This window comes from Sapajus apella, unplaced genomic scaffold (genome assembly GCF_009761245.1).
Source record: "Sapajus apella isolate SASKATOON/1434 unplaced genomic scaffold, GSC_monkey_1.0 scaffold66, whole genome shotgun sequence".
In the NCBI taxonomy this organism is placed as follows: Eukaryota; Metazoa; Chordata; class Mammalia; order Primates; family Cebidae; genus Sapajus; species Sapajus apella.
The window spans coordinates 329,247-343,069 of NW_022437006.1; the positions used below are offsets into that span (position 1 = coordinate 329,247).

General features: G+C 45.1%; 1 protein-coding gene and 1 non-coding gene across 7 annotated transcripts in view; both read right to left on the bottom strand.

Moving 5' to 3' along the window:
* The window catches only part of DENND5B (DENN domain containing 5B), a 190,280-nt gene extending 181,718 nt beyond the window's left edge, over window positions 1-8,562 (bottom strand). For all 6 annotated transcript variants that reach the window (XM_032248254.1, XM_032248259.1, XM_032248258.1 and 3 more), the window contains exon 1: window positions 8,252-8,562. In XM_032248254.1, coding sequence (XP_032104145.1) covers window positions 8,252-8,384 — 133 coding nt within the window. In that variant the 5' untranslated portion in view covers window positions 8,385-8,562. The remainder of the gene's footprint in view (window positions 1-8,251) is intronic.
* Window positions 8,563-11,561: 2,999 nt separating this feature from the next.
* On the bottom strand, window positions 11,562-11,675 carry LOC116530427. The gene has a single exon (XR_004259989.1). It is a non-coding gene; the product is annotated as a U5 spliceosomal RNA (small nuclear RNA).
* Between the last annotated feature and the right edge of the window lie 2,148 nt (window positions 11,676-13,823).

The window sequence follows — 13,823 nt, forward strand, 5'->3', positions numbered from 1 at the left end:
AGAAAAGCAAAGACGTTTTTTAAAAAGTTGAAAGCAGCATATTTCACAGTAAAAGCCTTTATTTATATAGTAACACATTATCTTTATAAATATTCATTGACAAAAGCAAAAATATCGTCAAATATATACTCTTCTAACTCTGACAAATGAAGAAATGCAAGGGCAAACGAAATTACTTGTGCTGACCAAAGAAGAAACAAACTAGGTCAGGTCATAAAGGCCTGCCCAGTCGTTTCCCCTTTCGTATCTTTCCCATATAGAGGAATAATAAGATAATTTGACAAATTTTACAATCTGTATAATACAGCATACGTTACTAGAGACAGCAAATGTAGTGGTTATAGGTATAGATGAATTATGTCAGACAGACCTTCAATCCAGGTTTCTTACTTACATGAACCAGAGTAGAGTACTTAAATTCTCTAGACTCAGTTTCCTCATATGTACAAAAGGGAAAATAATGCCTATTTCCTAAGGTTGTTGTATGGACTGAATGAGGTAATGCCTATAAAGAATTTAGCACAGTGGCTCACGCCTGTAATCCCAGCACTTTGGGGGGCCATGGTGGGTGGATCACCTGAGGTCAGAAGTTCAAGACCAGCCTGGTCTACATGGTGAAACCCCCTCTCTACCAAAAAATACAAAAATTGGACAGGCATGGTGGCACGCACCTGTAGTCCCAGCTATTTGGGAGGCTGAGGCACGAGAATCACACCACTGTAAACCAACCAGAATTTAGCACAATGTCTGGTATGTGGAAAGCACTATATAAATGCTATTTTACTATTACTATTTCATCATAGATTCTTACAGAATAGTGGCCATGACTTATGTATGTATTCCATATTCTGACACACTATAAGCATTTAACATTAAATTATCCAAAATATAGTAGCTAGTTATGCTTTTATCAAAAACAAAATTTACATGATTAAACAAAATGCTAAGGATCAGGCACATGGCACATGTTTCCTAAAGCGTCCTATATAGGAACCATCTCTACTCTTTAGTAAATTATAGAAAAGGAAAATGTTTTCTTCTGTATGGAGCTTTATGGAAATCATGACTAGCAATGCATTCTATTTTAGATATTTACTTTTATTACTTTGAGAGTATCTGTGACCAACAGTGGAAATACAAGCAAAAGGATGTGCACAGGAATTTTAGGACAGTTTGTCTTAACATCTCAGCAGCACAGACAACTCGTATTCCTCCAACCCCCTTTCTCTCTCCCTGTCCCCTTTTCTTTCCCTTTCTCTCCTCCCGGAAAAACACTGTCTCACCCTCTTCCCCTCTCTCGTCTTCCCAGTTCTCTATGCTGGTGTGTCTTGCTTTAAAAATGGGCCATATGCTTGAGCCTTGGAGTTATTACAGAGAATTTATTTTCACTCACATTTGGGCCAATTTCAGTATCAAGAGTTTTATTTCCAGTAGATTTCCAAAATCAAGTGATCATTATACTACAGTGTCTTAGTCTGTTTTTATGTTGCTATAAAGAAATACCTGAGGCTGGGCAGTCTATAAAGAAATGGCTCAGCTGGGCATGCTGGCTCACCAGGATGGACTGCTTGAGTACAGGAGTTCAAGATCAGCCTGGACAACATGGCAAAATCCTATCTCTACAAAAAATACAAAAATTAGCCGAGCATGGTAGCACATGCTTGTGGTCCCAGGTACTTGGGAGAGTGAGGTAAAGGACTGCTTGAGCCCAAGGAGGTCAAGGCTGCAATGAGCCAAGATTACATCACTGCACTCCAGCCTGGGTAACAGAGACCCTATCTCAAAAAAAAAAAAAAAGAAAAGAAATAGTTTGTGGTTCTACACAAGAGGCATGGTGCCAGCATCTGCCTCTGGTAAGGGCTTCAGGCTGCTTCTACTCCATAGAGATCACATGGCAAGAGAGAGGAAAAGAAAAGGGCAGGGGAGTGGTGCTAGACCCTTCTTAACACCTAGCTTTTGTGGGAACTCATAGAAGGAGAACTTACTACCTCCAGGAGGGTATCAAGCCATTAACAAGGGATCTGCCCCCATAACCCAAGTATCTCCCAATAGACCCCACTTCACACATTAGAAATCAAATTTCAATGTGAGGTTTGGGGACAAACAGCCAATCCAGCACACAGCAACTACATCTGGAATCTTCTTTGGCCTCATTAAAATGAAGGCTGATCCTTGTACTACTCCTTCCCCAGCCCCCCAGCTACCTGGCCAGACCTTCCAAACTACCAAGAATCTACTGTGAGCCAAGGATGTCAACAAAGCTAACAACTGACACAGTACCAACGGTATTTGCATCAGGGCAGCTTCTATCCCACCCTAAGCCTATACACCTGGCCACTGTTTTTAAAAGACAGACTTCAGCACAGTCTTCACTACGACATTCAGTCTGGAATTAGGGCAGTTTTGAAATGCTTGTTGAATGAGTCAAGCTCATCTTTTTTCTGGGCTTAAAAAAATAGAATAACTATGGGGAGTAGTGGACAGGAACCACCAGGCACTAGTCAGGTGTCTACTGCTGATCAAATGTGACCTGAGGGGGCCCTTAATCTCCGAGCCTCAGTTTTTTCACTGTAAAGATGTCTAAGGTCCCTTCAAAAATGAATGTGACACGATATTCTGTCAGTCTTGACTAAATTTTATTATACTTACTTGAATTCAGATCACGGTCTCCACCATCTCTACGCTCTTTTGAAAACCACACCCAACACAACCAAAACTAAAAGTAGCTAGAAAGAGACACTAAGGAAAAGATCGAAACAAAGTTGTATGGCAGAGATCTCATCCATCAGACTTCAACAACTATGAGCAGGATTGAATCCAGGCTACCAACGGAACACTTTAAAAACACTGTGGGCCAGGTGTGGTGGCTCACACCTGTAATCCCAGCACTTTGAGAGGCTGAAGCTACTAGGTCACCTGAGGTCAGGAGTTCAAGACCAGCCTGGCCAAAATGGTGAAACCTCATCTCTACTAAAAATACAAAAATTAGCCTGACGTGGAGGCGTGTACTTGTAGGCCCAGCTACTCGGGAGGCTGAGGCAGGAGAGTAGCTTGAAACCAGGAGGGGGAGGTTTCAGTGAGCCAAGATTATGCCACTGCACTCCAGCCTGGGTGACAGAGTGAGATTCCATCTCAAAAAAAAAAAAAAAAGGATAAGAAAAAAAACATTCTGGTCATCACATAATTTATAGACTCATATGCAGACTTATATTCATTCCCTCGTTAAACACTGTGTACTGTATGTAAGACACTATGAAACAGGCAAAGTCCCTTCTCTCTTGGAGGGCTTGTATATTTATGTTACTTAATAAAGCCCTCATCATGTCCTTCATTTTGCCATTGCTTAAAAGATTCACTGCTGTAAATTTAAGCCATGTGTATTCCTACAGCCAGGTCTTAAAGGAAATAAGAGCTATAAAATGAGATTTCAGGCCAGGCACAGTGGCTCATGCCTGTAAATCCCAACACTTTGGGAGGCCGAGGCAGACAGACTGCCTGAGCTCATGGGTTTGTGACGAGCATGGGCAACATGGTGAAACCCAATCTCTACTAAAATACGAAAAATCAGCCAAGCGTGGCAGTATGCACATGTAGTCCCAGCTACTTGGGAGGCTGAGGCAGAATTGCTTGAACCCAGGAGGCAGAGGTTGCAGTGAGCCAAGATTGTACCACTGCACTCCAGCCTGGGCAACAGAACGAGACTCCATCTCAAAAAAAATAAAATAAATAAAATAAGATTTCAAAATGATGTCTGCCTTCCCTGATGTCAACTAATTGCATAATTTACCTCCATTTATACCTCCTTTCTTCTACATGCAATAAAGAATCCCGCTCTGAAACCTTTTCCTTATCTTTAATGTTCAAAGGAAATTTAAACAATACTCCTTTAACACTTAAAGGATGTTTTGCTTATGGAAAAAGTGCATCTTAAAAATATACAGTGAGTAGGAGAAGCACAACAACTAAGATGTGGTACAGAAAGGACAACAGGTAAATATATCAGAATATACAGGTGGACATCAATCACCATACAGTTTCTGAGTCCTCCATTTTAAAATATATTTTAATGTATATATTTAGATTAGTTTCAGCTGTTAAGGGATCTACATATTTGAGGTGAAAAAAGTCTTTTCCATTGCTGTTTAAGCTGGGTTTTACTAGGAATGTCTAAAAACCATTTGAAGCCTTGATAACTTTTATTATAAAGTCTTAGTCTATTTAACTGTTACTGTCTTTGATTTCAATGTCCTACCACCTGCAGAGTGTGAATTCTAGGAACATGCGTATGTTAAGAAAGTCTGAAGCAACTAGTAGAATGTATGTTTAATAAAAGTCAATTAAGACCTTCTACAGGCAGGGTGACAACTTGCTAAGAAACTGTGATAAAGACAGATCAGCTCCAACAAAGCAAAATAGAAACTTAACTATCATTAACTTTGAAATTAATGCCGCAAAACAGAAACTACCTTCTGGCTAATTTGCCTAACAGTTTCATGATCCACAAATGTTTCTCTACAGAAATAGTCAAGAAAATTCTTAGCAGAGAACATGATACTATATTCTCCTGTTTTCCTGCCATGTCACTAACCATACTCCTCAATCTCCCAGGCTGTCTCCTACTCATCCTCCCCACCTATGTATGCTAGAATGGCCCCAGTGCTCAATCATTGAGTGTCCTCCTCTCTTTTCTATCTACACTCAACCCTTAAGTGGCTTCATCTAATTTCATGGCTTTAAATTCACACCTATAGTGCAGATCTTCCTGAGAGATGTCTTGTCTATGTGACATCTCCATCTGAATGTCTAATGGACACATCAAACTTAGTATGGCCTAATCTGAACTGAACCCCAGTCTGATTCTCCATCAGTCTTCCTATTTCAGGAGAGAAGCTTACAGTTGTTCAGTCCAAAAACCTTGGAGTCATCTTTGATCACTTTCTTTGAATCATATTCATAGAATTCCTAAATATCCATACAAGTTATCAGCAAATATTGTTGGCTCTACCTTCATCATCTATCTAGAATGAGTCCTTTCTGATACTTCACCAAGCCAACAGCATCTCTTACCTTAAACACTTTTTTTTCAGACGGTCTCCCTCTATTACCCAGGCTGGAGTGCAGTGGGGTGATCTCAGCTTACTGCAACCTCTACCTCCTGGGTTCAAGCAACTCTCCTGCTTCAGCCTTCAAGTAACTGTGGTGGCGTGTGCCACCACACCTGGCTAATTTTTGTATTTTTAGTAGAGGTGAGATTTCACCATATTGGCCAGGCTGGTCTTGGACTCCTGACCTCAAGTGATCCACCTGCCTCAGCCTTCCAAAGTGCTAGGATTACAAGTGTAAGCCACCACACCCAGCCTCTCACCTCAAATACTAAAAGAGTTCCCTAACTTGTCTCTTGTCTCTACCCCTCCCCTTTTATAGTCTACCCAACATGGCAGCCACAATAGCTTTTAGAAGGTACATCAGATCTTGTCATTACTCTGCCCAAAACCTTCCAGTGCTTTCCCATCCCAGAGTTAAAAGTCTAACTACTGCATGAGGCCCTATATAATCTCCCCTGTTCTTTCTCTTTGATCTTACCTACTACTCTCCCTCTCCCTCAGCTCCAGCCATACTGGACTCCTTGCTGTTACCAGCACAAACTAGGGACTGTCCCACTCAGGGTGTTTGCACCTGCTATTTCTTCAGGGGTGGAAAAAACGAATGTGTTTTGTCACCTGCTGTCACAGCCTGCAATGCTGTGCCCCTAGGTGATCCATTTGGCCTACTTCCTCACCTCCTTCGAGGCTCTGTTCAAATGCCACCCTCCCTGTGAGACCTTTCCTAACCATCTTATTTAAAATCACAACCCCACCATCCCACCACTCTGCTGGCATGTCCCTGAATCTACTCCCCCACTTTATTTTTCCTCAGAGCACTCATTAACATCTGGAGAACTATATACAGTGGGCACTCTACGTGGAATCTGCATCCACAGATTCAACCAAGCACAGATTGCAAATGTAGTTAGGCCTACAATGGTTGTATCAGTACTGAACATGTGCAGACTTTTTTCTTGTCATTATTTCCTAAAGAAGACAGTATAACAACTATTTACATAACATTACAATGTAATAGGTATTATAAGTAATCTAGAGATGACAAAGTATGCAGGAAAATGTTCATACGTTATATATAAATACAACACCATTTTGTTATGAGACTGGAGCATCCGAGGATTTGGTGCTACACTCTAAAATCCATCCCCCATGGATGGGGGGGGAGGGATAATTGTATTTTCATTATCTGTTTACACTAGAACGTATGCTCCATGATGGCAGGGATTTCTGACTGCTTTCTTCACAGCTGTCCCCAGTGCCTAAAAAACAGACTACAGATAGACGCTTTCAAAACTATTTGTTGGATGAATGATACTGAAATACTACCAGGGAAAATACATTATTACCTGAATACATTAAATATTATGAGAAGCAGAAATCCCAATTACCCACATTCACATAGTTTTGCAAAAGGAGACATCATAGTTTGCTTCTTAAAATGCATTAATATCTAATTTTTGCTTTTGTTAACATAATTTGCATTGTCCCTAAAGAGTCCTAGGTCACACCTAAAAGGTACTGTTTTAGCTTCAGTAGGCAAATGGAGAAGAAAAAATACAGGCTTTTTTCCTTTCATCAGTCATCACTGACAGAAGGCCTCCAAGTGACCCTGGCGCCACAAATGTTCAGGATGTTTAGGGAATAAAGGAGTCTAAAAAATAAGAATATCCCTTCACCAATCTCAAGAGAGGAATCTCTCCAAATATTTCTGCAGACTTTTTCTTTGTATCCTTTAACAAAGCCATTCTTAACACGTACATGAAATCTTAGTTGAAGAAACAATGTGATTACATAATTACACATACAGAAAAACCTGGTACCCTATTCTCTACAAAATTTTAACTAAAACTAGACTAACAATTTTTGTTGAAAATGTTTTGTATTTCTACCTCCAAAGAATATGAAAAAAAAAAAAAAAGAATGTTTTACTGTGAAGCTAAGAAAAAGCTAAGACGTGGGTTGGTGGGGACTGTTATTTTAAGGCTTAACAGTTTTGTTTACTATTGTTTATTATTTAATGTATTCTTCCCAGCTCCCCCCACCCCCACCAAAGGGAAAGTGAAAAATTCACGTTGGTGCAATCAATAAGGAATCATTGGTCCAAAGGAAGTTGTTCTGAAAGGCTATGACCTAAGTCTTTTGCACGGACACAAAGTTCAGGCAGTAGATGTCACCTGTCTCACCCATTTAAAGACAACAACAAATCAAGATTCAGATCCCGCGGAGGCAAGCAGAAAGGAACAGGCGTGAAAAATGAAATCAGCGGTTTCTCCCCGGCCTGCTCCCGACACTGCGCACTCCGCCGCCCCCCGCCCCCCTTCCCGCGCCCCCCGCATCGCCCTTTAACTGCCCCTTTTCCTGGCGTCGTTTCCCCAGCATAGCCCAGCACTGCGCCATCAAACGAGTCAAGAGAAGGGACCCGTGCCCCTCCAGGAAAACCAGATACTAACACACGGTGCACCCAACTGAGTTTAAACTCGGGAGCAGTGTAGGCAGTGTCAACACAGCGCAGTGATATGTCCCGAGCGTCCAAAGGTCCCCGCCAGCTCCCCAGACGCGACCAAATCCACAGGATTCCAAAAGGTGACTTGGCCGGCATCGCAGAGCCGGAGGCGGCGCAGAGGAAAGAGTCCAGGATGAAGTCCGACCGGCCCCAACCAGCCCCGCGCTCGCTCGCACTGCCACCGGCGCCTCCGCGGATGCTACCAGCGGCTGGAGCCGAGCCGGGTCCGACTCCCCCTCCCCCGAAGAGGCCCGAGCGCGGCGTCACGTGCGGGGCCGAAACTTCCCGGCCGGGGCGGGAAGGCAGGCGGGTGGGAGACAGGCGCCGCGGCCGGGGGACAGCCCGCACGCCCGGTGAGTCACAGGCCGCCTCCGCGTGCGGCTACGGGATAAGGGGCCGGCGCCCCAGGCGGGGGCCGTGCCTTTGGGGCCACCCCCGCGCCCGTTATTAATAACCCAGCGCCCGGAGGCGAAAGCCCCTGGTGGGCGCAGCCGCACAGCCCGCATATGGAATAAATAACAATGTCATTAAATCGCGCCCGAGCGCCCGTTCGGCCAGAGAGCGACGGGGGGCGCCGCCAGGAGCTGACTTTGTCTGGATCCCGCGCCCCGGAGGGGACCCTGCACCGCCGCAGCCCTGGCCTTACCCGCCAGCTCGTCAGGCTCCAGCCCGCTGTCCGCGTCGATCCCGCACAGCACGAAGTAGTGCGCGAAGCGGCAAGCGGCCGGGGAGGAGCCGGAGCCCGAGCCCTGGCCGGGCGTCGCGCCGCTCCCGCTCATCTCGGCCGCGCTGCTGCAGTGGCCGCCGCCGCCGCCCGAAAAGGCTTTCTGTGGAGGCTGCCGCCACCGCTCCGGCTGAGGTCTCTGCTCCCGCCCTAGGGCGACACTGGCGCGCCCATGGCCGCGCAGCTGCCGCTCACCGCCGCAGCCGGCCGCCTCGCTCCGAGCGGGGGAAGCGGCCGCGGGCTCGCGCGCGGCGGGTCCAGAGCCCGACCGGGTGGGGGAGGGGCGCCGGGGGAGTGTCGGCCTGAGAGGCCCGCGCCGCCGCAGCTGCGCTTGCGAGCTGAGAGCCGCCGCGTCTGGCGCCCGCGGGTCAGCTGAGCGGCGCTCAGGCTGTGGGAGCGCAGGGCGGGCAGGGACGCCGAGGTTCGGCGCGTGCGACAGCGAGGGGTGGGGGAGCGCGCTCGCGAGGCCCGGGGGCGCGCGCTTCTACCGTGAGCGCGCACCCAGCGGGCGTGGAGGCCAAGCCTGGCGCGGGGCCGCCTTGGTGCCCGCCGGCCCCGGCTGCGGTCAGGCTTGGAGGGCGGTCCTGCGCACACCCCCTCCTCGACCTGGCCAGCCGATAAGAGGGCTAGCCTCAGCCTGGGGGGGCAGTCTTCTAAAGGGGATGTCACCCATCCTAATTTTTCTTAATGCAGCTTTGGGGAAGGTGAACAGCCGCTCTGAGATCATTTCGCATAACGGTCTGAACCATCGTCTTTTAAACTGTGACCTGTGTCGGGAGTGCCTGTCTCACTTAAGGCCCTTCCATCCCCCAGCCCTCGCCCCATTTTATAGGCCATCCTTCCTCAGTGACTTGGTGACAAGTCAACGGTGAGGGGGAAAAATCACAACACAACTCAATAGCCACAAAGCCTTGAGACTTCTAGAAGGAGTGCAGTCAGCAACCCCCGCCTTCTGTCATTTATCCTGACATTTTCCAGGTCAGTGTAAATAACCAAGGCTCTCCAGTTCCGCAGCCCTGGGCCCGTCTGATGTTATCGGCCCTCCCCACTGGTATAATCGGAGGCTAACGCAGCAGGAATTAGACCCTAAACTCTGCTCCTCAGAAGGGCACAGCTTTCTTGCCCTGCTCACCTCTGGTTTTTTGTTTGTTTGTTTGTTTTTGAAAGAAAACTGGTTGGGCTCAATGGCTCACATCTGTAATCCCAACACTTTGGAGAGCCCAGGTGGGAAGATCACATGAGATCAGGAGTTCAAGACCAGCCTGGGCAATATACGGAGACTCTGTCTCCATCTAAGTAAATATAAAATTTATTTATTTAAAAAATTTTTTTGGTGGGGGGACCGAGTCTCGCTCTGTCACCAGGCTGAACCTCCCCCTCCTGGGTTCAAGGGATTCTCTTGTCTCAGCCTCCCATGTAGCTGGGATTACAGATCTGTACCACCACACCCAGCTAATTTTTGTGTTTTTAGTAGAAATGGGGTTTCACCATGCTGGCCAGGATGGTCTCGATCTCCTGACCTCGTGATCCACCCGCCTCCGCCTCCCAAAGTGCTGGGATTACAGGCATGGGCCACTGCACCCGGCCTAGAAAATTTTTTTTGAGAGACAGGGCCTCACTATATTGCCCAGGCTTCTCTGAAACTCCTGGGCTCAAGCGATCCTCCTGCCTTGGTTTCTCAAAGTGCTAGGATTACAGGCATGAGCCAGTGCCCCGGCCATGTAAGTAAAAATAAAACTTAAAAAATAGAAAACTGAATCTAGTTCATCTCCACATGGCCACCCTTCTACACCACTCCCTGGTTTCTTCTTTGGGGATCTGGGATATCTACCACTGGTAATATACATAAGCAAACATTCCAGAGAGGTTGTCTGAGAGAACCCCAATTATTTGACTGAATAATCTTCTTTTTTTTTTTTTTTTTTTCTTTTTTTTTTTGGGGAAGAATTTCACTCTTGTTACCCAGGCTGGAGTGCAATGGCGCGATCTCGGCTCACCGCAACCTCCGCCTCCTGGGTTCAGGCAATTCTCCTGCCTCAGCCTCCTGAGTAGCTGGGATTACAGGCACGCACCACCATGCCCAGCTAATTTTTTGTAGTTTTAGTAGAGACGGGGTTTCACCATGTTGACCAGGATGGTCTCGATCTCTTGACCTCATGATCCACCCGCCTCGGCCTCCCAAAGTGCTGGGATTACAGGCTTGAGCCACCGAACCTGGCCAATAATGTTCTTCTTGAAAGATACATGTACATGCATACCATCATTTAATGTCTCTTGTGTCTTCGCTTTCTCTTTCTTCAGTTTTGAAATAGAAGAGGCTGGCAGTGGTGGCTCAGGCCTGTAATCCCAGCACTTTGAGAGACCACGGTAGAAGGAGCACTTGAGTCCAGGAATTCAAGACTAGCCTGGGCAACATAGTGAGACCTTGTCTCTATAAAAAATAAAATGAAGCCGGGTGCAGTGGCTCAAGCCTGTAATCCCAGCACTTTGGGACGCCAAGGTGAGATAATCAGTTGAGGTCAGGCGTTTGAGACCAGCCTGGCCTAGTTTTTAGTGAAACTCCATCTCTACTAAAAAATAAATAAATAATTTTTAATTAATAAAATAATAAAATATAAGAAGAATCAGGAAATCAGAGTGAGCCACAGTCTGGATAATTGACCTTTTGCTCCTATTGTACCCTGTACTTCTTCAAAACACTTGTAATGACTTTTCTGTGTCTTCTTAGCTGTGCTGTAAACTTCACAGAGCAAGAATTGGACTCTGTGGCTCTTTGCTTTTCTGGTGTCTAGCAGAACTCTGGTCCCACCTAGCCCCTCAATTTATATTTGAGTGATGAAAGGATGGTTATCTAGATAACAACAGGTTGTTGATGCTACTAGGAAAATATACAAACTTTAATATCTGTAACATTTTTAAAAAAATAAGCCCCGGGCCGGGCATGATGACTCACGCCTGTAATCCCAGCACTTTGGGAGGCCAAGGGGAGACAGGGCAGATCACCTGAGGTCAGGAGTTCAAGACCAGACTGGCCAACATGGTGAAACCCTGTCTCTAGTAAAAATACAAAAATTAGCCAGGCATGGTGACAAGTACCTGTAGTGCCAGTTACTCAGGAGACTGAGGCAGGAGAATGCCTTGAACCCAGGAGGCAGAAGCTGTAGTGAGCCAAGATCACACCACTGCACTCCAGCCTGGGCAACAGAGCAAGACTCCATCTCAGAAGAAAACAAACAAGGAAAAACAAAAACAAAGAACTTGGTCAAACACTCAGAATTGTTTCTTTCCACAGAAATCTGTAGTAAAAGACAAAAGATGCATACGACCTGAAGAGAAACGAGGGTATGTAACCTGATTGTGAATATGTTAATTACTTTTATACAATATTGCTTTTCCTCATGTAAACAGTACTGAAATGCACAAAATGTCACTTGTAAGGAAGGAAGTGCCTGGGTACCTGTTTCTCCTATCTTTGGTGGTAGCTTCTTACAGAATGTTTGTTAGACTCCAAGCTAATCAAACAAACACAGTAAAAACCTGATTTACTGTTTGCACTAGCCAAGAAACATGTTATTTAAAAAAAATTTTTTTTGAACAGTAACTGATTTATGAGCTTGTAAACCCCACATTAATATTTTTAAGGTGAAAGAAAAAAAAACTAAAAAAAAAAAGAAAAAACAAAACAAATATTTTTAAGGTGAAAAAAATTGAATCCCTAACAAACAATGCATGCAAATAAAATATACTAATCTCATAAAAATAGAATTCCTGAACTCTTTTCTAAAGCTTTTAAGAGAATAGTCACACATTATAAAATCAAACACTGATTTGAAAATATCCGTATACTTTTCTAATTATCACTTCAGGATGACTCTGTGTAAGTATATTCTGCATTAAGCTACAATGAAACCAAGTTAAAAAGATACTCATGAATTAGCTATGTATCATTGTATGCAGATTGTCCTCTAAAATAGTGACGTAGATATAAATTAGCTAAGGGAACAAAAATCTGAGCAATGATCTGCTGTCTCCAAAGGACTCACTGGTAAAGCCTCAAATGGACGACATGGCATGCTTGGGATAGCTGAGCCCTGCCATAGTCTGCAAAAGTGGAGGAATGAGAGATTGATAGCGCTGCTAAGCTGGTGGCAAATGGTGACTCTGACTACTGGTAAAATGTGACTGGAGTGTGGTGGTGAAGAATGGTGTTGACAAGGATTGTCGTGGCATCAGAAGAGGAAAATAACCTCTCCCCTCCTTAACACGATTTAAATATTTTGGAGGGTACACTCTCCCTCGTTATATTGCTACTTCTCAATCCCTTACAGCCCTCTTTTTTTGGGAGTGGGCAGGTCACTCACCCAGGCTGGAGAGCAGTGGCACAATCTCAGCTCACTGCAGCCTGCACCTCCCTGGCTCAAGTGAACCTCCCACCTCAGCCTCCTGAATAGCTGGGATCACCCACAGGCGTGTGCCACCACACCCAGCTAGTTTTTTGTATTTTTGATAGAGACAGGGTTTTACCCTGTTGCCCAGGCTGGTCTCAAACCCCTGGGCTCAAGCGATACACCTGCCTCAGTCTTCCAAAATGCTGGGATTATAGATGTGAGCCACCTTAGAACCCCCTCTTACCCCTTGTTGTTAACCACTTTTTACTTACTACCTATAAGACAATCTGCTTAATGTTACTCTAGCTTTAATGTCCTTATTTGTCCAGTGGAGATCAAAATTAAGTTATTATAAAGTTTGAAGGAAATTGTACATATAGAGTGCTTAGCACAGTCCCTAGCACACAGAAAGTATTCAATATCTGTAAGTCATTGTTTCTGTGTGCCAAGCACTGAGCTAAACATTTTAACATACTATATCTCATTATTTTGATTTTTTTTTTTTTTTTTTTGAGACAGGGTATCTCTCTGTTGCTCAGGCTGGAGTGCAGTGGTGTGATTTTTTTTAAAGTAGTAACAGGTACATAGGTAACCAAAGTATAGAGCTTCTTTGGTGAATCTTCATCCTCATTACGTTTTCTGGACAACTGCACAGGGATGCGGGATGGGACATTTCTTAATCCTTTTGTCCAGACAGCATTGTTAGGCCTGGTATCAATGCACACATCTGTAGTTCCCATGCCTTTCATGGCAAATTCCCATATCTTGTTGAATACCCGAGGGGCACACTTCTTGAAGCCAACTCCATGAATGCCCTTGTGAATGTTGGTATATGCTCAGGTCACCAGCTTGTTGATGGTAGAACTGTAATTCTTCTCGCCACCCTTCTTTGCAGGAGGCATTCTGAGGGGCCCAAGTTGGAAAGGAAGAGTGTGAGGGATTGCGGGAAAAGGGCAGTGGTGCAATTATAGCTCACTGCAGACTCCATCTTCTGCAGTGAGAAGAGACTCAACTACAGGCACATACCACCATGCCTGGCTAATTATTTATTTTATTTTATGTTTTGAGACAAGGTCTCACTCTGCCACCTAGGCTGGAGTGCAGTG